The following is a 27,610-nucleotide window of genomic DNA, read 5'->3' on the forward strand; positions in this document are numbered from 1 at the left end:
AAAGGGGGCGGGGCAACGGGAAGGACGGGGTTGTGGGAGAGAATAGGAGGGGGCGGGGCTACGGGAAAGGGGGCGGGGCTACGGGAATATGGGAGAGGTGGGAAAGGGTGGGAGGTGGGCGGGGCTACGGGAAAGGGGCGGGGCGAAGGAAAGGACGGCATTGTTGGGGATATGGGAGAGGGGCGGGGCGACGGGAAAGGGGCGGGGCTAAGGGAAAGGACGGGATTGTGGGGGATATGGGAGAGGGGCGGGGCTACGGGAAAGGGGCGGGGCTAAGGGAAAGGACGGCATTGTGGGAGAGAATAGGAGGTGGGCGGGGAGACGGAAAAGGGGGCGGGGCTAATGGAAGGATGGCATTGTGGGAGGGGGCGAGAGGGGCGGGGCTATGGGAAAGGGGGCGGGGCTATGGGAATATGGGAGGTGTGTGAGAGGTGGGAGGTGGGCGTGGCTACGGAAAAGGGGCGGGGCGGAGGAAAGGACGGAATTGTGGGAGAGGTGGGAGGTGGGCGGGGCTACGGGAAAGGAGGCGGGGCTAAGGGAAAGGACGGGATTGTGGGGGATAAGGGAGAGGGGCGGGGCTATGGGAAAGGGGGCGGGGCTACGGGAATATGGGAGAGGTGGGAAAGGGGTCGGGAGGGGGCGGGGCTACGGGAAAGGGGGCGGGGCTAAGGGAAAGGACGGCATTGTGGAGGATATGGGAGAGGGGCGGGGCTACGGGAAAGGGGCGGGGCTAAGGGAAAGGACGGGATTGTGGGGGATATGGGAGAGGGGCGGGGAGACGGAAAAGGGGCGGGGCTACGGGAAGGACGGGATTGTGGGAGAGAATTAGAGGTGGGCGGGGCGAGGGGAAAGGGGGCGGGGCTACGGGAAATGGGGCGGGGCTACGGGAATATGGGAGAGGTGGGAAAGGGGTCGGGAGGGGGCGGGGCTAGGGGAAAGGGGGCGGGGCTAAGGGAAAGGACGGCATTGTGGGGGGATAAGGGAGAGGGGCGGGGCTATGGGAAAGGGGGCGGTGCTAAGGGAAAGGATGGCATTGTGGGAGAGAATAGGAGGTGGGCGGGGCGACGGGAAAGGGGGCGGGGCTATGGGAAGATGGGAGATGTGTGAAAGGGGAGGGGGCGGGGCTACGGGAAAGGGGGCGGGGCTAAGGAAAGGGTTATGGGTAAATGGGGGCGTGGCCAAGTGAGGGCTCTGCATATGGTACGGGGGGCGTGGTTATGGAAATGAGGAGGGTGGTGTTATGGAAATGAGTGGGGCGTGGTTATGGAAATGAGGGTGTAATGTTATGGAAATGAGGGGGGCGTGGTTATGGAAATGAGGGGTTGGCGCCAAATGGGGTGGATGTGGGAGGAGAGAGAAACTGAGCACAGTGGGGGGGGGGAAACTGGGAATACTGGGATGAACTGGGAGCAACTGGGAGGAAATGGGAGCAAACTGGGGGAGGGGGCTGAAATCATTGGGGGGGGGTTTGGGGGGCGGCGTCCTCCTGTTGTGTGTCCTCCTCCTATGGGGGGGGGGAAGGGGGTGAGGAGGGGGGGGGCAATGGGGGGGCAATGGGGTGAGGAGGGGGGGTCAATGGGGGGGGGACAATGGGGGGAAAATGGGGGGCGATGGGGGGGCATAGCAACAATGGGGGGGCAATGGGGGGGCACAATGGGGAGGGGGGGGATAATGGGGGGGTAATGGGGGGGCGATGGGGGGCACACAGTGGGGAGGGGGGGCACAAGGGGGGGGCACTCAATGGGGGGAGGATTGGGGACAATGGGGGGGTAATGGGGGGGGACAGTGACAATGGGGGGGCGATGGGGGGGCATAGCAACAATGGGGGGACAATGGGGGGGCACAATGGGGAGGGGGGGATAATGGGGGGGTCATGGGGGGGCGATGGGGGGGTACAGAGTGGGGAGGGGGGCACAATGGGGGGGCACTCAATGGGGGGAGAATTGGGGACAATGGGGGGGGACACAATGGGGGGGGACACAATGGGGGGTCAGAGGGGGGGACAATGGGGGGAAAATGGGGGGGCGATGGGGGGGGTATAGCAACAATGGGGAGGAAAATGGGGGGGGCACAATGGGGGGGTCATGGTGGGGACAATGGGGGGAAAATGGGGGGCGATGGGGGGGTATAGCAACAATGGGGGGGCAATGGGGGGGTCATGGGAGGAGGACAATGGGGGGGGTGATGGGGGGGCATACAGTGGGGGGGGCACAGCGGGGGGGCACACAATGGGGGGAGAATTGGGGACAATGGGGGGGGATAATGGGGGGGCACAGTGAGAATGGGGGGGCAGTGGGGGGGACAATGGGGGGGGCGATGGGGAGGTATAGCAACAATGGGGGACAATGGGGGGGGACGCAATGGGGTGGGGGGGGACAGTGACAATGGGGGGTCATGGGGGGGGACAATGGGGGGAAAATGGGGGGGGACAGTGAGAATGGGGGGCTATAGCAACAATGGGGGAGAAAATGGGGGGGGGGTCATGGGGGGGTCATGGGGGGAGGACAATGGGGGGGCAATGGGGGGCGATGGGGGGGGCACGCAGTGGGGAGGGGGGGCACAACGGGGGGGGGCACAAAACTGGGGACAATGTGGGGGGGGGGGACGGGCACAACGGTGGGAGACACAGTTGGGGGGGGGGGTCACAATATGGGGGGGGGGGTCACACAATGGAGCTCGAGGTCTGGGTGGGGGGGGGGGGGGGTCACCACAACCTGACTGCACCCACGGGGGGGGGTTGGGTGAGGGGGGGTCTCTCACCCTATAGGTGTGTGGGGCTGAGTTGGGGGGGGGGGTTGGGGAGGGGGGGGGTCTCACTCACCTCGGGGGGGGCGCAGGAGGGGCAGCGCAGGCGGCGCTGTTGGGTGACGGCAGTGAGGGTCCTTTGGGTGGCCAGCGCCAGCGTGGGGGTGTCCTCAACCTGGGGGGGGGGGCGGCATGGGGGGGGTTTGGGGGGGGGGGTCCATGGCATGCAGGAAGCTGGGGGGGGGGGAGTGATGGATGGGGGGGTGGGGGGAGTTTTGGGGAGGGATTGGGGGGGGCTTGGGGGGGGGTTTGGGGGGGGGGCTCCCAAATGCTTGGTATGGAGGCATTTGGGGGGGGTGGGGGTGATTTATGGGGGGGGTCTTGGGGGTTTTTGGGGGGGGTCTCCCACCTGCTTGTCATGGAGGCAGCTGGGGGGGGGTGGAAGTGATGGATGGGGGGTGGGGGTCGAAATGGGGAGGGACTGGGGGGGTCTTGGGGGGGGTTTGGGGGGGGTCTCCCACCTGCATGGCATGGAGGCATTTGGGGGGGGGGTGGAAGTGATGGATGGGGGGTGGGGGTCGAAATGGGGAGGGACTGGGGGGGTCTTGGGGGGTGTTTTGGGGGGGGTCTCCCACCTGCATGGCACGGAGGCATTTGGGGGGGGGGTCGATGTATGGGGGGGGTCTTAGAGGCGTTTTGGGGGGGGTCTCCCACCTGCATGGCACGGAGCCATTTGGGGGGGGGGCGGTGATGGATGGGGGGGTCTTAGGGGTGTTTTGGGGGGGGTCTCCCACCTGCATGGCACGGAGGCATTTGGGGGGGGGGTGGAAGTGATGGATGGGGGGTGGGGGTCGAAATGGGGAGGGACTGGGGGGTCTTGGGGGGTTTTGGGGGGGGGTCTCCCACCTGCATGGCACGGAGGCATTTGGGGGGGGGGGTGATGGATGGGGGGGGTCTTAGGGGCGTTTTGGGGGGGGTCTCCCACCTGCATGGCACGGAGGCAGTTGGGGGGGGGGTGATTTATGGGGGGGTCTTGGGGGGGTTTTTGGGGGGGGGGTCTCCCACCTGCATGGCATGGAGCCATTTGGGGGGGGGGGTCGATGTATGGGGGGGTCTTAGGGGTGTTTTGGGGGGGGTCTCCCACCTGCATGGCACGGAGGCAGCGCTGCCGGAAGGGGGCGCTGGTGCTGCAGCTCAGCACCGCACTGAGCGCAGACGCGGCCGCGGGGACGCAGAGCGAAAGGCGCAGCTGGGACTGGGGGGGGGGGTTGGGATTATTTGGGATTATTTGGGATTAGGGGGGGATGAGGATTGGGATTGGGGTTGTGGGGGGTGGGATTGGGGTTGGGAGTGGGATTATGGGGGGGGGGGATTGGGATTGGGGTTATGGGGGATTGGGATTATGGGGGGATGAGGATTGGAATTGGGATTATGGGGTTTGGGTTTGGGATTACAGGGGGGGTGAGGATTAGGATTGGGATTATGGGAGGGTTGGGATTCCAGGGGCGGGATTGGGGTTGGGATTGGGATTAAAGGGGGGATGAGGATTGGGATTGGGTTTGTGGGGGGATGAGGCTTGGGATTATGGGGGGTTGGGATTATGGGGGGATGAGGATTGGGATTGGGATTATGGGGTTTGGTTTTGGGATTGGGATTATGGGGGGGGATGAGGATTAGAATTGGGATTATGGAGGGTTGGGATTATGGGGGGGTGGGATTGGGGTTGGAATTGGGATTATAGGGGGGGATGAGGATTGGGATTGGGGTTGTGGGGGGTGGGATTGGGGTTGGGAGTGGGATTATGGGGGGGGGATTGGGATTGGGACTACGGGGAGGGGATGAGGATTGGGACTGGGGTTATGGGGGATTGGGATTATGGGGGGGTGGGATTAGGATTGGGATTATGGGGTTTGGTTTTGGGATTGGGATTATGGGGGGGTGAGGATTAGGATTGGGATTATGGGAGGGTTGGGATTCCAGGGGGGGGATTGGGGTTGGGATTGGGATTAAAGGGGGGGATGAGGATTGGGATTGGGGTTGTGGGGGGTGGGATTGGGGTTGGGATTATGGGGGGGTGGGATTGGGATTGGGACTACGGGGAGGGGATGAGGATTGGGATTGGGGTTATGGGGGATGGGATTGGGATTATGGGAGGATGAGGATTGGGATTGGGATTATGGGGTTTGGTTTTGGGATTGGGATTGGGATTACAGGGGGGTGAGGATTAGGATTGGGATTATGGAGGGTTGGGATTATGGGGGGGTAGGATTGGGGTTGGGATTGGGATTATGGGGGGGGATGAGGATTGGGATTGGGGTTATGGGTGGATGAGGATTGGGATTGGGATTATGGGGTTTGGTTTTGGGATTGGGATTACAGGGGGGGTGAGGATTAGGATTGGGATTATGGGATGGTTGAGATTCCAGGGGTGGGATTGGGGTTGGGATTGGGATTAAAGGGGGGATGAGGATTGGGATTGGGATTATGGGGGGATGAGGCTTGGGATTATGGGGGGTTGGGATTATGGGGGGATGAGGATTGGGATTGGGATTATGGGGTTTGGTTTTGGGATTGGGATTATAGGGGGGGTGAGGATTAGAATTGGGATTATGGAGGGTTGGGATTATGGGGGGGTGGGATTGGGGTTGGGATTGGGATTATGGGGGGGGATGAGGATTGGGATTGGGGTTGTGGGGGGTGGGATTGGGGTTGGGAGTGGGATTATGGGGGAGTGGGATTGGGATTGGGACTACGGGGGAGGATGAGGATTGGGATTGGGGTTATGGGGGGTGGGATTGGGGTTGGGAGTGGGATTATGGGAGGGGATGAGGATTGGGGTTATGGGGGGGTTGGGATTATGGGGCAATGAGAATTGGGATTGGGATTATGGGGTTTGGGATTGGGATTATAGGGGCGGATGAGGATTGGGATTGGGATTTTGGAGGGATGAGGATTGGGATTGGGATTATGGGGGATTGGGATTATGGGAGGATGAGGATTGGGATTGGGATTATGGGGTTTGGTTTTGGGATTGGGATTACAGGGGGGGTGAGGATTAGGATTGGGGTTATGGGAGGGTTGGGATTCCAGGGGTGGGATTGGGGTTGGGATTGGGATTATAGGGGGGGATGAGGATTGGGATTGGGATTATGGGGTTTGGTTTGGGGATTGGGATTATAGGGGGGGTGAGGATTAGGATTGGGATTATGGGATGGTTGAGATTCCAGGGGTGGGATTGGGGTTGGGATTGGGATTAAAGGGGGGATGAGGATTGGGATTGGGATTATGGGGGGATGTGGCTTGGGATTATGGGGGGTTGGGATTATGGGGGGATGAGGATTGGGATTGGGATTATGGGGTTTGGTTTTGGGATTGGGATTATAGGGGGGGTGAGGATTAGAATTGGGATTATGGAGGGTTGGGATTATGGGGGGGTGGGATTGGGGTTGGGATTGGGATTATGGGGGGGGATGAGGATTGGGATTGGGGTTGTGGGGGGTGGGATTGGGGTTGGGAGTGGGATTATGGGGGGGTGGGATTGGGATTGGGACTACGGGGAGGGGATGAGGATTGGGATTGGGGTTATGGGGGGTGGGGATTGGGATTATGGGGGGATGAGGATTGGGATTGGGATTATGGGGTTTGGTTTTGGGATTGGGATTGGGATTACAGGGGGGTGAGGATTAGGATTGGGATTATGGAGGGTTGGGATTATGGGGGGGTGGGATTGGGGTTGGGATTGGGATTATGGGGGGGGATGAGGATTGGGATTGGGATTATGGGGTTTAGGTTTTGGGATTGGGATTACAGGGGGGGATGAGGATTAGGATTGGGATTATGGGAGGGTTGGGATTCCAGGGGCGGGATTGGGGTTGGGGTGGGGGTCAGGGTGGGCTTTATGGGGTCCCCCACCCCCCATCCCCCCCCCCACCCTTTGCCTCCTTCGCAGCCCTTCCAGCATTGGGTGCAGCAGCGCCCGCACGGCCCGGCGCAGAGCTGGGAGCTGGGAGCCGGGGGGGGGCTGCAGCAGGGGGAGCAGCTGCAGGGGGGGGGCTGGAAAATGGGGGGGGGGGGACACACAAAAAAAGGGGACAATGGGGGCGAAACGGCACCGAAAGAAGCAAAAACGGGGCAGCAAACGGCCCCAAAATGGCCCCAAATAGCCCACAAATGACCCCGAATGACCCCAAATGGCCCCAAATAACCCCGAAATGACCCCAAAGAACCCCAAACTGACCCCAAATGACCCCAAATGGCCCCAAATAGCCCCAAAATGACCCCGAATGACCCCAAATGGCCCCAAATGACCCCCAGATGACCCCTAATGGCCCCAAAGAACCCCAAACTGACCCCAAAGAGCCCCAAACTGCCCCCCAAAAACCCCATACTGACCCTAAAATGGCCCCAAACAGCCCCAAATAGCCCCAAAATGACCCCAAATGACCCCTAACTGACCCCAAAGAGCCCCAAACTGCCCCCCAAAAACCCCAAACTGACCCTAAAATGGTCCCAAACAGCCCCAAAACAGCCTCAAAACCCCCAAAGAACTCCCAAAAAACCCCAAAAACCCCAAAAGAACCCCCAAAGAACCCCAAACTGACCCTAAAATGGCCCCAAATGGCCCCAAATAACCCCAAAACGGTCCCAAAAGAACCCAAAACAGCCCCAATAACCCCAAACTGACCCAAAAAACCCCAAATGGCCCCAAAAAACCCCAAACAGAACCAAAAAAACCCCAAACAGACCCTAAAACGGCCCCAAACAGCCCCAAAAGAACCTGAAACAGACCCCAAAACAGCTCCAAAAACACCAAAATAAACCCAAGAACCACAATAAAACCCCAAATCAGCCCAAAACGGCCAAACAGCTCCAGCAGCCCCCCAAAGTCCTCCAACACCCCCCAAAGTCCTCCAACACCCCCAAAAGTCCTCCAACGCCCTCCCAAAGTCCTCCAACACCTCCAACACCCCCCCAAACTCCTCCAACACCCCCCAAAGTCCTCCAACATCCCCCCAAAGTCCTCCAACACCTCCCACACCCCCCAAAGTCCTCCAACACCCCCCCAAAGTCCTCCAACACAACAAAGTCCTCCAACGCCCTCCCAGAGTCCTCCAACACCCCCAAAATCCTCCAACAAATCAAAGTCCTCCAACACCCCCAACAAAGTCCTCCAACACCTCCCCAAAGTCCTCCAACACCTCCCACCTCCCCCCTCAAAGTCCTCCAACAAATCAAACTCCTCCAACACCCCCAACAAAGTCCTCCAACACCTCAACAAAGTCCTCCAACACAACAAAGTCCTCCAACGCCCTCCCAAAGTCCTCCAACACCTCCCACCCTCCCCCAAAGTCCTCCAACACCCCCAAAATCCTCCAACACCCCCCCAGAGTCCTCCAACACCTCCCACCTCCCCCCTCAAAGTCCTCCAACACCCCCAACAAAGTCCTCCAACACAACAAAGTCCTCCAACGCCCTCCCAAAGTCCTCCAAAACCCCCACCAAAGTCCTCCAACACCTCAACAAAGTCCTCCAAGACCTCCAACACGCCCCCAAAGTGCTCCAACACCCCCCCCAAAGCCCTCCAACACAATAAAGTCCTCCAACGCCCTCCCAAAGTCCTCCAACACCTCCCACCTCCCCCCCCAAAGTCCTCCAACAAATCAAAGTCCTCCAACACCCCCAACAAAGTCCTCCAACACCCCCAAAAGTCCTCCAACACCTCCCACACCCCCCAAAGTCCTCCAACACCCCCCGAAGTCCTCCAACACAACAAAGTCCTCCAATACCCCCCCCAAAGTCCTCCAACACCCCCCCATACCCCCCCCCCCATTACCTGCGCTGTGGGGCCGGAAGGGGTCGCGGTGTTGGAGGACCAGGAAGAGGAGGAGGCGCTGGGGGCGGCTGTTGGGCCCCAACCCGGGGTCCTCCAATGGGTGCAGCGTGAAGGCGGCGTCGGGGGGGGGCAAATCTGGGGGGGGTGAGGGGGGAGGGTGGGACCCATAGAGCCCCCATAGCACCCATGGGTGGCACCCAGAGACCCACATCCCCCCATAGCACCCACGGGTGGCACCCATAGCATCCAATGCTGGGACCCATAGATCCCTCCCCCATAGCACCCGTGGGTGCGACCCATAGACCCCCCCATAGCACCCATGGGTGCAACCCCCCCCGCCCCCCCACTGCTTACCTTCCCCCCCCACCCATGGGTGGGATCCATTCACCCCACATCTGCCCCACAGCACCCATGGCTGTGACCCATAGATCCCCCCCCCATAACACCCATGGGTGCGACCCCCCCACCCTCCCCCCCCCACTGCTTACCTTCCCCCCTCACCCATGGGTGGGATCCATTCACCCCACATCCCCCCCATAGAACCCATAGATCCCCTCCCCCATAGCACCCATGGGTGCGACTCCCCCCTCCTTCCCCGCCAGTCCTTACCTTCCCCCCCCCACCCATGGGTGGGATCCATTCACCCCACATCCCCCCATAGCACCCATAGATCCCCCCCCCATAGCACCCATGGGTGCGACCCCCCCCCCTCTTCCCCCCCCAGTCCTTACCTTCCCCCCCCACCCATGGGTGGCACCCATAGACCCACATCCCCCCACAGCACCCATGGCTAGGACCCATAGATCTCCCCCCCCATAGCACCCATGGGTGCGACCCCCTCCCCTGTCCCCCCACTGCTTACCTTCCCCCCCCCCCCACATCTGCCCCATAGCACCCATGGCTGTGACCCATAGATACCCCCTCCCATAGCACCCATGGGTGCAACCCTCCCCCTCTCACTGCTTACCTTCCCCCCCCACCCATGGGTGGGATCCATTCACCCCACATCCCCCCCATAGAACCCATAGATCCCCCTCCTCCCCCATAGCACCCATGGCTGTGACCCATTGATTCCCCCCCCCCATAGCACCCATGGGTGGGACCCCCTCCCCCCTTCCCCCGCAGTCCTTACCTTCCCCCCCCACCCATGGGTGGGATCCATTCACCCCACATCCCCGCCATAGCACCCATAGATCCCCCCCCCCATAGCACCCATGGGTGCGACCCCCCCCCCCTTCCCCCCCAGTCCTTACCTTCCCCCCCCACCCATGGGTGGCAGCCGTGGGCGCTCCACCCAAAGCTCTCCCAGTCCGCCATCCAGGCCGGGTTCCCCCAGCAGCCGTCGCGGCCCCACTTGGGGGGCAGCCCCACGGCGTCGAACCAATAGACGTCAGCCAGCCGTTAAGGGAAACAGCACCCATGGGTGGCACACACTGACCCCCCCATAACACCCATGGGTGGGACCCACAGTTAACCCCATAGCACCCGAAGACCCCAGAGACTCCCCATAGCACCCAGGGGTGGGACCCATAGATCCCCCAATAGAACCCAAAGACCCCAGAGATTCCCCATAGCACCCATGGGTGGGACCCACTGACCCCCCCATAGCACCCATGGGTGGCACACACAGAGATCCCCCATAGCACCCAAAGACCCCAGAGACTCCCCATAGCACCCATGGGTGGAACCCATAGACCCCCCCATAGCACCCAAAGATCCCAGAGACCCCCATAGCACCCATGGGTGGCACACACTGACCCCCCCATAGCACCCAGGGGTGGGACCCATAGACCCCCCAATAGAACCCAAAGACCTCACAGCACCCATGGGTGGCACACACTGACCCCCCATAGCACACAAAGACCCCAGAGACCCCCATAGCACCCATGGGTGGGACCCACTGACCCCCCCATAGCACCCATGGGTGGCACACACAGAGACCCCCCCATAGCACCCGAAGATCCCAGAGACCCCCATAGCACCCATGGGTGGGACCCACAGAGAACCCCATAGCACCCGAAGACCCCAGAGACTCCCCATAGCACCCAGGGGTGGGACCCATAGATCCCCCAATAGCACCCAAAGACCCCACAGCACCCATGGGTGGCACACACTGACGCCCCCATAGCACCCATGGGTGGGACCCACAGAGACCCCCCATAGCACCCAAAGACCCCAGAGATTCCCCATAGCACCCAGGGGTGGGACCCATAGCCCCCCCATAGCACCCAAAGACCCCATGGACACCCCCCATAGCACCCATGGGTGGCACACACTGACCCCACAGCCCCCCATAGCACCCACCCCCTACACCCCCCCACAACCCCCCCCCCAACACCCCCCACCTCCCTCCCACACACAGCACCCATGGGTGCCCCCTCCACCCCAAACAGCACCGATGGGTTCCCTCCCCCTCCCACACAGCACCCATGGGTACCCCCCTCCCCCCAAAAATGCACCCATGGGTGCCCCCCCGCCCAATAGCACCTATGGGTGCCCACCCCCCCCATCCCCCCCCATCCCCCCCCCATCCCGCCCCCATCCCCCCCCCACCCCACATAGCACCTTTGGTTCCCCCCGCCCCCAATAGCACCCATGCGTGCCCACCCCTCCCCACCCCCCCCCCCAATAGCACCCTTGGGTGCCCACCTTCCCCCCCAAACCTCCCTCCCAATAGCACCCATGGGTGCCCACCCCCCCACCTCCCCCCCCCACAGCACCCATGGGTGCCCACCCCTCCCCAGCCCCCCTGACACACAGCACCCGTGGGTGCCCTCCCCCCACACAGCACCCATGGGTGCCCCCCCCCCCCGTAGCACTCACGGGTGCCCACCCCCCCACCCCCCCCCCACTCCCCCAACCCCCCCACGCCTCCCCACATAGCACCCTTGGTTCCCCCCCCCAATAGCACCCATGGGTGCCCAGCCCCCCACCCCCCCCACCCCCCCGCACACAGCACCCATGGGTGCCCACCCCCAACCCCACCTCCCCCCCCACACACACAGCACCCATGGGTGTCCACCCCCCCACCCCCCCCAATCCCCCCCCCACCCAGCACCCATGGGCGCCCCCCTACCCCCCGTAGCACCCACGGGTGCCCACCCCCCCCCCCCATCCCCCCTACCCCCCCCCATGGGTGCCCACCCCGCCTACCCCCCCACCCCCACTCCCCCCCCCCACAGCACCCATGGGCGCCGCCCCCCCCCCCCCGCAGCACCCAGGGGTGCGTGGATATGGCGACGGAGTGGAGGCGCGCGGGGAGGTTGGGGAGGGGCCGCAGACACGGAGCCAAAGCGGCCGCCGGGACGGCGCGCAGCTCCGCCCCCAGACCCACAGCGGCGGCAGCGGCGGGGGGCGGCGGCAGCGGAGCGGGGGGGGCGGCCGTGGGGTGCAGCAGGGCGCAGGGGGGCGTCGGAGGGTCCCTTGGGTGGGGGGGGGGGAACGGCGTGGCACCACGTCTCTGCCCCATAAGTGCCCCCCAAGTGCCATCCCTGCCCCATAAGTGACAGCGCTGCCCCATAAGTGCACGTCCCTGCCCCATAAGTGACAGCGCCGCCCCATAAGTGTCCATCCCTGCCCCATAAGTGACAGCACTGCCCCATAAGTGCACGTCCCTGCCCCATAAGTGACAGCGCTGCCCCACAAGTGCTCCCCAAGTGCCCGTCCCTGCCCCATAAGTGACAGCGCTGCCCCATAAGTGCCATCCCTGCCCCATAAGTGCCCCATAAGTGCCATCCCTGCCCCATAAGTGACAGCACCGCCCCATAAGTGCCCATTCCTGCCCCATAAGTGCCATCCCTGCCCCATAAGTGACAGCGCTGCCCCATAAGTGCTCCCCAAGTGCCCGTCCCTGCCCCATAAGTGACAGCGCTGCCCCATAAGTGTCCATGGGTGCAGCAGGGCGCAGGGGGGCGTCGGAGGGTCCCTTGGGTGGGGGGGGGGGGAACGGCGTGGCACCACGTCTCTGCCCCATAAGTGCCCCCCAAGTGCCATCCCTGCCCCATAAGTGACAGCGCTGCCCCATAAGTGCACATCCCTGCCCCATAAGTGCCCCATAAGTGCCATCCCTGCCCCATAACTGACAGCACTGCCCCATAAGTGCACGTCCCTGCCCCATAAGTGCCCCATAAGTGCCATCCCTGCCCCATAACTGACAGCACTGCCCCATAAGGGTGCAGCAGGGCGCAGGGGGGCGTCGGAGGGTCCCTTGGGTGGGGGAGGGGAACGGCGTGGCACCACGTCAACACGTCTCTGCCCCATAACTGACAGCGCTGCCCCATAAGTGCTCCCCAAGTGCCCATCCCGGCCCCATAAGTGACAGCACTGCTCCATAAGTGACAGTGCTGCCCCATAAGTGCCCATCTCTGCCCCATAAGTGCACGTCCCTGCCCCATAAGTGACAGCCCTGCCCCATAAGTGCTCCCCAAGTGCCCATCCCGGCCCCATAAGTGACAGCACTGCTCCATAAGTGACAGTGCTGCCCCATAAGTGCCCATCTCTGCCCCATAAGTGCACGTCCCTGCCCCATAAGTGACAGCGCTGCCCCATAAGTGCTCCCCAAGTGCCCGTCCCTGCCCCATAAGTGACAGTGCTGCCTCATAAGTGCCCATCTCTGCCCCATAAGTGCACATCCCTGCCCCATAAGTGCCCATCCCTGCCCCCCAAGCGCCCATCCCTGCCCCCCAGCCCCCCGGCCCCATACCGCACGAAGTTTCGGCTCTGAATCCGCAGCTGCAGCCCCTCCAGGCTCCAGGCGCGCTCCTGCCTTTGGGGACAGCGCTATGGGGCAGCTATGGGGCAGCTATGGGGCAGGGCTATGGGGCAGAGCTATGGGGCAGCTATGGGGCAGGGCTATGGGGCAGAGCTATGGGGGAGCTATGGGGCAGGGCTATGGGGCAGCTATGGGGGAGCTATGGGGCAGGGCTATGGGGCAGCTACGGGGCAGAGCTATGGGGCAGCTATGGGGCAGGGCTATGGGGCAGGGCTATGGGGGAGCTATGGGGCAGGGCTATGGGGCAGCTATGGGGCAGCTACGGGGCAGAGCTATGGGGCAGCTATGGGGCAGGGCTATGGGGCAGCTATGGGGCAGAGCTATGGGGCAGCTATGGGGCAGGGCTATGGGGCAGGGCTATGGGGGAGCTATGGGGCAGCTATGGGGCAGGGCTATGGGGGAGCTATGGGGCAGGGCTATGGGGCAGGGCTATGGGGCAGTTATGGGGCAGGGCTATGGGGCAGCTATGGGGGAGCTATGGGGCAGGGCTATGGGGGAGCTATGGGGCAGGGCTATGGGGCAGCTAAGGGGCAGCTATGGGGCAGGGCTATGGGGGAGCTATGGGGCAGGGCTATGGGGCAGATCTATGGGGCAGAGCTATGGGGCAGATCTCTGTGTCAGTGCTGCTATGGGGCAGATCTATGGGGCAGCGCTATGGGGCAGATCTATGGGGCAGAGCTATGGGGCAGATCTCTGTGTCAGTGCTGCTATGGGGCAGATCTATGGGGCAGCGCTATGGGGCAGATCTATGGGGCAGACCTCTGTGTCAGTGCTGCTATGGGGCAGCGCTATGGGGCAGGTGTATGGGGCAGATCTATGGGGCAGCGCTATGGGGCAGATCTCTGTGTCAGTGCTGCTATGGGGCAGATCTATGGGGCAGATCTATGGGGCAGACCACTGTGTCAGTGCTGCTATGGGGCAGCGCTATGGGGCAGATCTACGGGGCAGACCTCTGTGTCAGTGCTGCTATGGGGCAGCGCTATGGGGCAGATCTATGGGGCAGATCTATGGGGCAGCGCTGCTATGGGGCAGATCTATGGGGCAGAGCTATGGGGCAGATCTCTGTGTCAGTGCTGCTATGGGGCAGATCTATGGGGCAGCGCTATGGGGCAGATCTATGGGGCAGATCTATGGGGCAGCGCTATGGGGCAGATCTATGGGGCAGATCTATGGGGCAGCGCTGCTATGGGGCAGATCTATGGGGCAGACCTCTGTGTCAGTGCTGCTATGGGGCAGAGCCCAGCTCTGTGCCCCCCCCCCCATCCAGACCCCATTTTTGGGGGGGGTCTTCGCTCACCGATGGGTGCAGGAAGTGACGCCGCCCCCCCCGGCCACACAGAGGTGCAGCTCCACCTTGGGGGGGGGCACAGAAACTCAGCGACCCCCCCGGGGATCTCGGGACCCCCCCCCAAATTCCCATCGGGACCCCCGCCCCATTGCGACCCCCAACAACTGGGACCCCCCCCACACACCCCCATGGTGACATCGGGGTCCCCCAACCCCCCCCCCCCAACGGTGATTTTTGCCCCCCCCCCCCCCGTATGCTGAAATTGGGACCCCCCCCATTTGAGACCCCCCCCCCCCGCTCCTATTCGGGACCCCCACCCCGAATTTGGGACCCCCCCCTATTTGGGACCCCCCCCTCCCAATTTGGGACCCCCCCACCCGCCCCTATATGGGACCCCCCCCCAATTTGGGGACCCCCCCTATTCGAGACCCCACCCCAATTTGGGACCCCCCCCAATTTGAGACCCCCCACCAATTTGGGGACCCCCCCCTATTCGAGACCCCCCCCCAATTTGGGACCCCCCCCTACTTGGGACCCCCCGCCCCAATTCGGGACCCCCCCCCCAATTCGGGACACCCCCCAATTTGGGACCCCCCCCCAATTTGGGACCCCTCCCCCTATTTGAGACCCCCCCCCGCCCCTATATGGGACCCCCCCTATTTGTGACCCCCCCCACCAATTTGGGGACCCCCCCCCATTTGAGACCCCCCCCCCCCGCTCCTATTCGGGACCCCCCCCCAATTCGAGACCCCCCCCCCAATTCGGGACCCCCCCCCTATTTGAGACCCCCCCCCCGCCCCAATTCGGGACCCCCCCCAATTTGGGATCCCCCCCTAATTGAGAGCCCCCCTGCTCCTACTCGGGACCCCCCCCCCATTTCAGTTCCCCCCCCCCAATTTGAGACCCCCCCCTTTTTGAGACCCCCCCCATTTTGGGACCCCCCCCTTTTTGAAGCCCCCCCGCTCCTATTGGGGACCCCCTTCCCAATTTCGGGACCCCCCCCCATTTGAGACCCCCCCCACCCGCCCCTATTCGGGACCCCCCCCCAATTTGGGACCCCCCCACCCCTATTCGGGACCCCCCCCAATTCGGGCCCCCCCCCCAATTTGCCCTCCCCCCCACCTCTATTCAGGACCCCCCCCCCATTATGGGATCCCCCCCTTTCTGAAGCCCCCCCGCTCCTATTCGGGACCCTCCCCCAATTTGGGCCCCCCCCCCCAATTCGGCCCCCCCCCCAATTTGCCCCCCCCCTTGGTACCCGTGGATGCGCCAGCAGCGCGCGGTGCAGGAAGTGGCGCAGGGCCCAACAGTGGGGATCAGCTGGGGGGGGGACCTGGGGGGGGGCAAAAAATCGGGCTGGGGGGGCAATAAATGGGTTGGGGGGCAATAAATGGGGCTGGGGGGGCAGTTGTGGGGCTGGGGGGGCAATAAATGGGGCTGGGGGGGCAGAAGTGGGGATGGGGGGGCAATAAATGGGGCTGGGGGGGCAATAAATGGGTTGGGGGGCAATAAATGGGGCTGGGGGGGCAGTTGTGGGGATGGGGGGGCAATAAATGGGGTGGGGGGGCAGTTTTCATTTGGGGGGGGCAATAAATGGGGCTGGGGGGCAGAAGTGGGGCTGGGGGGGCAATAAATGGGGTGGGGGGGCAGTTGTGGCTCTGGGGGGGCAGCAATGGGTCGGGGAGGGCAATAAATGGGGCTGGGGGGTCAGAAGTGGGGTTGGGGGGGCAGAAATGGATCTGGGGGGGCAATAAATGGGGCTGGGGGGTCAGAAGTGGGGTTGGGGGGGCAGAAATGGATCTGGGGGGGCAATAAATGGGGCTGGGGGGGCAGTTTTCATTCTGGGGGGGGCAATAAATAGGGATGGGGGGGCAGTTGTGGGGATGGGGGGGGGCAATAAATGGGGCTGGGGGGGCAGTTGTGGGGTTGGAGGGACCCCCCCCCAAATTAAAGCTGCCCCCCCCCCCCCACCGGTTCCCCCCCCGTGACGTCACCGCCCCCCCCCGCAATGACGTCACCCTGAGGGTCGCCCGAAGCTCCGCCCTCCGCAGCAGCCGCTGGCAGCAACGACGGGGGGGGGCCTCATTTGAGGGGGGGTTTCCTGGTTCCAACCCCCCCCCGATGACACCTAAACGAGGGGGGGGCAAAGCGCTGAGTCCCCCCCACCTCCCCGTATTGATAAAACGGGTTTTTTTTCGCGGGGGGGGGCACAAAATGGGGGGGGGTTCACCTCTCCATTGAGCTTCGTCGCGCACCCCGGCGGCTGCGACTTTTGGGGGGGGGGGGCCGCATTTGAGGGGGGGTTTCCCGGTTCCAACCCCCCCCGGCTGACACCGAAACGAGGGGGGGGCAAAGCGCTGAGCCCCCCCCACCTCCCCGTATTGACAAAAGTGGTTTTTTTTCGCGGGGGGGGGCACAAAAGCGGGGGGTTTTCACCTCTCCATAGAGCTTCGTCGCGCACGGAGTCGCACAGCTCCCCGGCGGCTGCGACTTTTGGGGAGGGGGGGGGCCGCATTTGAGGGGGGGTTTCGCGGTTCCGACCCCCCCCGCTGACTCCTAAACGAGGGGGGGGCAAAGCGCTGAGCCCCCCCCACCTCCCCGTATTGATAAAACGGTTTTTTTTTCACGGGGGGGGGCACAAAAGGGGGGGGGTTTCACCTCTCCATTGAGCTTCGTCGCGCACCTCGGCGGCTGCGACTTTTGGGGAGGGGGGGGGGGGCCGCATTTGAGGGGGGGTTTCGCAATTCCAGCCCCCCCCGCTGACACCGAAACGAGGGGGGGGCAAAGCGCTGAGCCCCCCCACCTCCCCGCATTGACAAAATTGGTTTTTTTTCGCGGGGGGGGGCACAAAATGGCGGGGGGGTTCACCTCGCCATTGAGCTTCGTCGCGCACCCCGGCGGCTGCGACTTTTGGGGAGGGGGGGGGGGGGGCCGCATTTGAGGGGGGGTTTCCCGGTTCCAGCCCCCCCCGCTGACTCCTAAACGAGGGGGGGGCAAAGCGCTGAGCCCCCCCCACCTCCCCGTATTGATAAAACGGGTTTTTTTTCGCGGGGGGGGCACAAAATGGGGGGGGGGTTCACCTCTCCATAGAGCTTCGTCGCGCACGGAGTCGCACAGCTCCCCGGCGGCTGCGACTTTTGGAGAGGGGGGGGGGGGGGAATAAATGAAGGGGGGGGGCGCTTTTTGGTGACCCCCCCCTCAAATTTAACCCCCCCCCCCGTTTGAATACCGGTGGCGGTGCAGATCGAAGCCCCCCCCCCGCCCGCTGCCATGGAGAAAAGCAGAGCCCCGCTGCGGGGGGGGCGCAGGCGCTGCAGGAGCCGCTCCGCGACCTAAAAATAAGGGGGGGGGGCGTCAAAAAATTGGGGGGGGGGGCAGTTTTTTTTAAGGGGGGGGGGAAGGAGGGGGGGTCAAATATTTGGGGGGTGTCGAAAAATTGGGGGGGTGTCGAATATTTGGGGGGAGGGGGTCAAATATTGGGGGGGCGTCGAATATTTTGGGGGGGTCACAAATATTTGGGGGGGGGTGACAAATATTTGGGGGGGGTCACAAATATTTGGGGGGGTCAAATATTTTTTTGGGGGGGTCAAATATTTCGGGGGGGGTCAAATATTTTGGGGGGGGGGTCAAATATTTGGGAGGGCGTCGAAAAATTGGGGGGGGCGTCAAATATTTGGGGGGGAGGGGAGTCAAATATTGGGGGGGCATCAAATATTTGGGGGGGCGTCCAAAATTTGGGGGGGCGTCAAATATCTGGGGGGGGTCAAATATTTTGGGGGGGGGTCACAAATATTTGGGGGGTGGCATCCAATATTTGGGGGCGGAGGGGGGAGCGAATATTTGGGGAGGGGGGGGGCATCAAATATTTGGGGGGCGTCGTGGGGGGGGGGTCAAATATTTGGGGGGGGGGGGGGGGGGAAATATTTCCACGACCCCACGACCCCCCCACGACCCCCTGAACCCCCCAAATCCCCCCCCAAAGGCCTCAATGAAGGCCTCTATGGCCTCTGCCCCCCCCCCCAGGACCCCCAGAGCCCCCCCACGACCCCCCCCAAACCCTCATTGAAGCCCCCCCAGACCCCCCCCCAGCAACACAAGACTGCACGACCCCCACGACCCCCCCAGACCCCCTGAAACCCCCCAAATCCCCCCCCAAAGGCTTTAATGAAGGCCCCAATAGCCCCTGCCCCCCCCCAAGACCACCAGAGCCCCCCCCACGCCCCCCCCCAAACCCTTATTGAAGCCCCCCCAGACCCCCCCCCAGCAATACAAGACTCCACGACCCCCTCAGCCCCCCCACGACCCCCCCAGACCCCCCCCAACCCCTCCCAGTCCCCCTGTAACCCCAAATCCTCCCCCAAAGGCCTCAATCAAGGCCCCAATGCCCCCCCAGGACCCCCCCCAGGACCCCCCAGACCCTCATTGAAGCCCCCCCAGACCCCCCCCAGCAAATTAAGACTCCACGACCCCCCCACGACCCCCCCAGCCCCCTCTAAACCCCCCCCAAATCCCCCCTAAAGGCCTCAATCAAGGCCCCAATGCCCCCCCAGGACCCCCCCCCAGGACCCCCCCAGACCCTCAATGAAGCCCCCCCAGACCCCCCCCCAGCAAAACAAGACTCCACGACCCCCACGACCCCCCCCCACAACCCCCCCCACGACCCCACGACCCCCCCAAGCCCCCCTGAAACCCCCCAAATCCCCCCCCAACAAAGGCCTCAATCAAGGCCCCAATAGCCTCTGCCCCCCCCCCAGGACCCCCAGAGCCCCCCCACGACCCCCCCCAAACCCTCATTGAAGCCCCCTCAGACCCTCATTGAAGCCCCCCCAGACCACCCCCCAGCAAAACAAGACTCCACGACCCCCCCACGACCCCCACGACCCCCCCTGACCCCCCTGAAACCCCCCAAATCCCCCCTAAAGGCCTCAATCAAGGCCCCAATGCCCCACCAGGACCCCCCCCAGGACCCCCCAGACCCTCATTGAAGCCCCCCCAGACCCCCCCCAGCAATACAAGACTCCACGACCCCCTCAGCCCCCCCACGACCCCCCCAGACCCCCTGAACCCCCCCAAATCCCCCCCAAAGGCCTCAATGAAGGCCCAAATAACCTCTGCCCCCCCCCCAGGACCCCCACAGACCCTCATTGAAGCCCCCCCAGACCCCCCCCCAGCAATACAAGACTCCACGACCCCCACGACCCCCCCCCACAACCCCCCCCACGACCCTCAGACCCCCCCCAAGACCCCTTGAAACCCCCCAAATCCCCCCCCACAAAGGCCTCAATGAAGGCCCCAATGGCCTCTTCCCCCCCCCCAGGACCCCCAGACCCCCCCCATCACCCCCCAGGACCCCCCCCCCCCAACCCCAAACCCTCATTGAAGCCCTTGATGCCCCCCCCCCCCCCAATTCCTTCTAGAATCCCCCCCAGCCCCCCCCCCCCACCTCCATCAGCGCCTCCTCCGCCATTTTGTGCCCCCAGTCCCTGCGACGCCCCCTGGCGGCTCGGAGGAGAAGCGCCAGCAGGAGGCGGGAAAACAGAGCGGGGGGGCGGGGCGGCGTCATGGCAACCGGAAAAGGGGGCGGGGCCACTGCCAAGATAGCTGGGGGTGGAAGGGCCGTCGCTATGGCAACCGCAAAGGGGGCGGGGCTATCGGTCTGCCAATAGCGGAAGACTGGGGCGTCGCCATGACAGCCGCAAAGGGGGCGGGGCCGTCAGTCTGCCAATAGCAGCACAGAGCGGGGCGTAGCCATGACAACCGGAGAGAGGGTGGGGCCGCCGTTCTGTCAACCGCAAAGGGGGCGGGGCGGTCAGTCTGCCAATAGCAGAAGGCAGAGGGGCGTCGCTATGGCAACCGAAATGGGGGCGGGGCCAAAGCCATGACAGCTGCGAGGGGCGGGGCCGTCGCTATGGCAACCGCAAAGGGGGCGGGGCCGTCGTTCTGCCAATAGCAGCGCAGAGCGGGGCGTAGCCATGACAACCGCAAAGGGGCGGGGCCAAAGTCATGACAGCTGCGAATGGGCGGGGCCGTTGCTCTGGCAACCGCAAAGGGGGCGGGGCCGTCGTTCTGCCAATAGCAGCGCAGAGCGGGGCGTAGCCATGACAACCGCAGAGAGGGCGGGGCCGCCGTTCTGTCAACAGCAGAGGGGGCGGGGCCGGCGTTCTGCCAATACCAGCACAGAGCGGGGCGTCGCCATGACAACCGCAGAGAGGGCGGGGCCGCCGTTCTGTCAACCGCAGAGGGGGCGGGGCCCTCAGTCTGCCAATAGCAGCACAGAGCGGGGCGTCGCCATGACAACCGCAAAGGGGGCGGGGCCACCGCCAAGACAGATTGGAGGGGGCGGGGCCGTCGCTATGGCAACCGCAAAGGGGGCGGGGCCGTCAGTCTGCCAATAGCAGAAGGGGGCGGGGCGTCGCCATGACAACTGCAGAAGGGGCGGGGCCAAAGCCGTGAGAACCGCAGAGGGGGGCGGGGCCAACGCCTTGACAACCGCAAAGGGGCGGGGCCAACGTCGTAGCAACCAATCCCGGCCCAGCGTTGCCATGGCGACGCCGGGAGCTCCGCCCCCCCCCCCAAATAGCGCTGTGATGAGCGGCGGCCTCAGAGCGGAGACAGAGAGGAGAGCAGGTGGGGGGGGGGGGGGGGGTTGGAAATTGGGGGTCTGGGGGGGAAATGGGGGCGATTTGGGGGTCCTAAGGGGGGCGGGGGGGTCGGGGGGGGTCAGGGCTTCATTTTGGGGGGGGGGTTGGGGGGGGTTGGGGGCTTCGTTTGGGGGCTCTGGGCCCAATTTTGGGGCTGAAGGCCGCGGTTTGGGGGCGGGTTTGGGGCTCGGGGCCCCATTTGGGGTTTGGGGTCAATTTGGGGTCAGGTTTGGGATTTGGGGCCCAATTTGGGGGTTTGGGGTCAATTCAGGGTCAGGTTTGGGGATTTTGGGGCCCCATTTGGGGTTCAGGGTCCCATTTTGGGGTTTGGGGTCAATTTGGGGTCAGGTTTGGGGGCTTTGGGGTCAATGTGGGGTCAGATTTGGGGTCAGGTTTGGGGTTCAGGGCCCAATTTTCGGGTTTAGGGTCCATTTGGGGTCAGGTTTGGGGTCAGATTTGGGATTTGGGGCCCAATTTGGGGGTTTAGGGTCAATTCAGGGTCAGGTTTGGGGGTTTTGGGGCCCCATTTGGGGTCAGGTTTGGGGTTCAGGGCCCAATTTTGGGGTTTAGGGTCAATTTGGGGTCAGATTTGGGGCTTTTGGGGCCCATTTGGGGTCAGGTTTGGGGTTCAGGGTCCCATTTTGGGCTTTGGGGTCAATTTGGGGTCAGGTTTGGGGTCAGATTTGGGATTTGGGGCCCAATTTGGGGGTTTAGGTCAATGTGGGGTCAGGTTTGGGGCTTTTGGGGCCCCATTTGGGGTCAGATTTGGGTTCAGGGTCCCATTTTGGGGTTTGGGGTCAATTTGGGGTCAGGTTTGGGGGTTTTGGGGCCCCATTTGGGGTCACATTTGGGGTTCAAGGTCCCATTTTGGGGTTTGGGGTCAATTTGGGGTCAGGTTTGGGGGCTTTGGGGTAAATTTGGGGTCAGATTTGGGGTTTAGGGTCCCATTTTGGGGTTTAGGGTCCCATTTTGGGGTTTAGGGTCAATTTGGGGTCAGGTTTGGGGTCAGATTTGGGATTTGGGGCCCAATTTGGGGGTTTAGGGTCAATGTGGGGTCAGGTTTGGGGCTTTTGGGGCCCCATTTGGGGTCAGGTTTGGGGTTCAGGGCCCAATTTTGGGGTTTGGGGTCAATTTGGGGTCAGATTTGGGTTTTGGGGCCCAATTTTAGGGTCAGATTTGGGGGGTTGGGGCCCAATTTTGGGTTTTGGGGTCAATTTGGGGTCAGGTTTGGGGGATTTGGGGCCTGATTTGGGGTCAGATTTGGGTTTTGGGGCCTGATTTGGGGTCACATTTGGGGTTCAGGGTCCAATTTGGGGTCGGGGCCCCATTTGCGGTCAGATTTTGGGGGGTTTTGGGGCCTGATTTGGGGTCAGATTTGGGGTTCAGGGCCCAATTTTGGGGTTTGGGGTCAATTTGGGGTCAGATTGGGGGGTTTGGGGCCTGATTTGGGGTCACATTTGGGGTTCAGGGCCCGATTTTGGGGTTTAGGGTCAATTTGGGGTCAGATTGGGGGGTTTGGGGCCTGATTTGGGGTCACATTTGGGATTCAGGGCCCAATTTTGGGGTTTAGGGTCAATTTGGGGTCAGATTGGGGGGTTTGGGGCCTGATTTGGGGTCACATTTGGGGTTCAGGGCCCGATTTTGGGGTTTGGGGTCAATCTGGGGTCAGATTTGGGGTTCAGGGCCCAATTTGGGGCTTTGGGGTCAATTTGGGGTCAGATCTGGGGGTTTGGGGCCTGATTTGGGGTCAGATTTGGGATTTGGGGCCCAATTTTGGGGTCAGATTTGGGGTATAGGGCCCAGTTTTGGGGTCCCATTTGGGGTTCAGGGCCCAATTTTGGGGTCACATTTGGGGTTTGGGGCCCAATTTGGGGTTTTGGGGTCAATTTGGGGTCAGATTTGGGGTATTTGGGGCCTGATTTGGGGTCAGATTTGGGATTCATGGCCCAATTTGGGGGTTTGGAGTCAATTTGGGGTCAGATTTGGAGTTTTTGGGGCCCAATTTGGGCTCAGATTTGGGGTTTTGGGGCCTTATTTGGGGTTTTGGGGCCCCAATTTGGGGGCTTAGGCTCCTACTTTAGGATCACATTTGGGATTTTGGGGCCCAATGTGGGTTCTTAGGGCTTTATTTGGGATTTTGGGGCTTTATTTGGGTTCTCAGGCCTTTATTTGGGGTTTTGGGACCCCATTTGGGTTCTCAGGCCTTTATTTGGGATTTGTGGCCCCATTTGGGTTCTCAATCCTTTATTTGGGATTTTGGGCCCCATTTGGGTTCTTAGAACTTTATTTGGGGTTTTGGGGCCCAATTTGGGTTTTTAGGGCTTTATTTGGGGTTTTGGGGCCCAATTTGGGTTTTCAGGCCCTTATTTGGGATTCGTGGCCCCAATTTGGGTTTTCAGGCCTTTATTTGGGATTTTGGGCCCCATTTGGGTTCTCAGGCCTTTATTTGGGATTTGTGGCCCCATTTGGGTTTTCAGGCCTTTATTTGGGATTTTGGGCCCCAATTTGGATTCTTAGGGCTTTATTTGGGGTTTGGGGGCTTTATTTGGGGTTTTGGGGCCCCATTTGGGTTTTCAGGCCTTCATTTGGGATTTTGGGGCCCCAGTTTGGGTTCTCAGGCCTTTATTTGGCTTCTTAGAGCTTTATTTGGGTTCTCAGGCCTTTATTTGGGGTTTTGGGGCTTTATTTGGGTTCTCAGGCCTTTATTTGGGATTTTGGGCCCCATTTGGGTTCTCAGGCCTTTATTGGGGATTTTGGGGCTTTATTTGGGTTCTAAGGCCTTGTTTGGGTTCTTAGAGCTTTATTTGGGTTCTTAGGGCTTTATTTGGGATTTTGGGCCTTTATTTGGGTTTTCAGGCCTTTATTTGGGGTTTTGGGCCCCATTTGGGTTTTCAGGCCTTTATTTGGGATTTGTGGCCCCATTTGGGTTCTCAGTCCTTTATTTGGGATTTTGGGCCCCATTTGGGTTCTCAGGCCTCCATTTGGGATTCGTGGCCCCAATTTGGGTTCTCAGGCCTTCATTTGGGATTTGTGGCCCCAATTTGGGTTCTCAGGCCTTTATTTGGGATTGTGGGCCCCATTTGGGTTCTCAGGCCTTTATTTGGGATTGTGGGCCCCATTTGGGTTCTCAGGCCTTTATTTGGGATTTTGGGCCCCATTTGGGTTCTCAGGCCTTTATTTGGGGTTTTGGGCCCCATTTGGGTTCTCAGGCCTCCATCTGGGATTCGTGGCCCCATTTGTGCTCAGCTTTGTGCTTTTGGGGTCAGGATTCCCCACGGGGGCCCCGAATTCCTCAAGGCCCCCCCCCACCCCCCCCCCGGCCCTGCAGCACTGCGGCATTCGCTGCAATGGCCCCATTTGGTGCCCCCCCCCCCCAAAACCACGTGGCTGCCCCCCCCCCCATCTGTCACTTGGGTCCCCCCCCCCATTTCCTTGTGCCCCCCCCCAAATCTCTCCCTTCTGTCCCAATGCTGCCCCCCCCACGTCCCCCCCCCACCCCCCCACGCCCCCCCCCACATCCCTATGCTGTGACCCCCCCCAAACCCCCCCCATATCCTTGTGCCCCCCCCCAAATATCTCCCTTCTGTCCCAATGCTGCCCCCCCCACGTCCCCCCCCACATCCCTGTGCTGTGACCCCCCCCAACCCCCCCCATATCCTTGTGTCCCCCCCCCATATCCTTGTGCCCCCCCCAAATCTCTCCCTTCTGTCCCAATGCTGCCCCCCCCCCAAAATCCCAGTTCTGCCCCCCCGTATTAACCCCCCACGCCCCCCACACCCTCCCCCAATCCCATATGCCCCCCCCATATGCCCCCCCCAAGTCCCTGTTCCCCCCCATCCCATATCCCCCCCATGGCCCTATTTCCCCCCCCCATCCCATATCCCCCCCCATGGCCCTATTTCTCCCCCCCCCACGTCCCTATTCCCCCCCCCATCCCACATCCCCCCCCCCATGGCCCTATTTCCCCCCCATCCCATATACCCACCATGGCCCTATTTCCCCCCCCCCATCCCACATCCCCCCCCCATATCCCCCCCCCCAAATCCCTGTTCCCCCCCCCACCCCATATACCCCCCATGGCCCTATTTCCCCCCCCCCCATCCCACATCCCCCCCATCCCATATCCCCCCCATGTCCCTATTCCCCCCCCCACCCCATATTCCCCCCCCCATGGCCCTATTCCCCCCCCATCCCACACCCCCCCCCATATCCCCCCCCCAAATCCCTGTTCCCCCCCCCCACCCCATATACCCCCCATGTCCCTATTTCCCCCCCCCACCCCATATACCCCCCATGTCCCTATTTCCCCCTCCCATCCCATATGCCCCCCCATGGCCCTATTTCCCCCCCCCCATCCCATATTCACCCCCATGGCCCTATTTCTCCCCCCCCCATGTCCTTATTCCCCCCCCCATCCCGTATCCCCCCCCATGTCCCTATTCCCCCCCCCATCCCACATCCCCCCCCCATATCCCCCCCCCAAATCCCTGTTCCCCCCCATCCCATATCCCCCCCATGTCCCTATTTCCCCCCCCCACCCCATAGCCCCCCATGGCCCTATTCCCCCCCCCATCCCACATCCCCCCCCCATATCCCCCCCCCCAAATCCCTGTTCCCCCCCCCACCCCATATACCCCCCATGGCCCTATTTCCCCCCCCCCATCCCACATCCCCCCCATCCCATATCCCCCCCATGTCCCTATTTCCCCCCCCCCCATCCCATATCCCCCCCCCATGTCCCTATTCCCCCCCCCATCCCACATCCCCCCCCATGGCCCTATTCCCCCCCCCATCCCATATCCCCCCCCCAAATCCCTATTCCCCCCCCACCCCATATCCCCCCCAAATCCCTATTCCCCCCCCCATCCCATATCCCCCCCCCAAATCCCTATTTCCCCCCCCCATCCCACATCCCCCCCCATATGCCCCCCCCAAATCCCATATCCCCCCCCCCATGTCCCTATTCCCCCCCCCATCCCATATCTGCCCCCCCAAATCCCATATGCCCCCCCCAAATCCCTATTTCCCCCCCCCATCCCACATCCCCCCCCATATCCCCCCCCCAAATCCCTATTTCCCCCCCCCATCCCACATCCCCCCCCATATCCCCCCCCCAAATCCCTATTTCCCCCCCCCATCCCACATCCCCCCCCATATCCCCCCCCCAAATCCCTATTTCCCCCCCCATCCCACATCCCCCCCCATATCCCCCCCCCAAATCCCTATTCCCCCCCCCCATGTCCCTATTTCCCCCCCCCCCGTCCCCATTCCTCCCCCCCCCCTCCCTCCCATGGCGCTGCCCCCCCCCCCCATGCCCAACCCCCCCCCCTCCCCCCTCCCCGTCTGTCAGAGCTGCGGAGGGGGGGGGCGCGGGGGGGGGCGGCCGTTTATCCCGGCGCTGAGTTAAGAGCATTAAAGGGCAGCGGCAGCAGGGAGGCGGCGACCGGAGGGTAATTGAGGGGGGGGGGGGCGTAAAAAAAAGGGGGTGGGGGGCGGCACGGGGGGGTCGGGGGGGTGGGGGGGGGAACCCCTCAGGTTGGGAATGGGACCCTCGGGGTGGGGGGTGGGGGGTGCTGGAATTGGGGGGGGGGGGAATGGGGTTGGGGAAGGACGGAATTGGGGGGGGGGGATATGGGGTTGGGGACCCCCGATATGGGGTTGGAGACCCCCGGAATTGGGGTTGGGGACCCTCGGAATTAGGGGGGTGGGTAGATATGGGGTTGGGGACCCCTGGAATTGGGGGGGGGGGATATGGGGTTGGAGACCGCCAGAATTGGGGTGTGGGGGGGATATAAGGTTGGAGACCCCCGGAATTGGGGTTGGAGACCGCCAGAATTGGGGTGGGGGGGATATGGGGTTGGAGACCCTCGGAATTGGGGTTGGAGACCCCCGGAATTGGGGGGGGGGGGGATATGGGGTTGGAGACCCTCGGAATTGGGGTTGGAGACCCCCGGAATTGGGGGGGGGGGGGGGATATGGGGTTGGGGACCCTCGGAATTAGGGGGGGGGGAGATATGGGGTTGGAGACCCCCGGAATTGGGGTTGGAGACCCCCAGAATAGAGGTGGGGGGGGGGTATGGGGTTGGAGACCGCCAGAATTGGGGTGGGGGGGGATATAAGGTTGGAGACCCCCGGAATTGGGGTTGGGGACCCCTGGAATTGGGGGGGGGGATATGGGGTTGGAGACCCTCGGAATTGGGGTTGGAGACCCCCGGAATTGGGGGGGGGGGCGATATGGGGTTTGGGACCCCCAGAATTGGGGTTGGAGACCCTCAGAATTGGGGGGGAGGGGGGATATGGGGTTGGGGACCCCCGGAATTGGGGGAGGGGAG

The 27,610-nt window shown here is 62.8% G+C and overlaps 2 protein-coding genes and 1 long non-coding RNA gene across 4 annotated transcripts in view; 1 reads left to right on the plus strand and 2 right to left on the minus strand.

Annotated features, from left to right (window-relative positions):
* Nucleotides 1-21: 21 nt before the first annotated feature.
* TOP6BL (TOP6B like initiator of meiotic double strand breaks) lies at nt 22-17,265 on the minus strand. Its single transcript, XM_090129545.1, has 12 exons — nt 17,074-17,265; nt 16,656-16,765; nt 15,896-15,970; nt 14,647-14,702; nt 13,281-13,343; nt 11,814-12,000; nt 9,832-9,967; nt 8,579-8,713; nt 6,677-6,798; nt 3,890-4,000; nt 2,822-2,920; nt 22-1,504 (listed from the first exon to the last, which is right to left on the minus strand). The coding sequence occupies exons 1-12, from the start codon at nt 17,150-17,152 to the stop codon at nt 1,454-1,456; spliced, it is 1,224 nt and encodes a 407-aa protein (XP_089985671.1). The 5' UTR covers nt 17,153-17,265; the 3' UTR covers nt 22-1,453.
* A 322-nt stretch (nt 17,266-17,587) lies between these two features.
* LOC149913488 (uncharacterized) lies at nt 17,588-21,205 on the minus strand. Its single transcript, XR_016461254.1, has 3 exons — nt 20,081-21,205; nt 17,867-17,969; nt 17,588-17,771 (listed from the first exon to the last, which is right to left on the minus strand). It is a non-coding gene; the product is annotated as an uncharacterized LOC149913488 (long non-coding RNA).
* The window catches only part of SPTBN2 (spectrin beta, non-erythrocytic 2), a 65,245-nt gene continuing 58,840 nt past the window's right edge, over nt 21,206-27,610 (plus strand). Inside the window, exons 1-2 of one of the 2 annotated variants that reach the window (XM_090129726.1) lie at nt 21,249-21,264; nt 26,697-26,728. The gene's annotated coding sequence lies outside the window, so the exon portion shown is untranslated. Of the gene's footprint in view, nt 21,265-26,696; nt 26,729-27,610 lie in introns of both variants that reach the window. The other variant, XM_090129725.1, reaches the window with a different exon arrangement.

The sequence above is a fragment of the Phasianus colchicus genome, chromosome 37, assembly GCF_987193195.1.
Source record: "Phasianus colchicus chromosome 37, bPhaCol1.hap1.1, whole genome shotgun sequence".
Lineage (NCBI taxonomy): Eukaryota > Metazoa > Chordata > Aves > Galliformes > Phasianidae > Phasianus > Phasianus colchicus.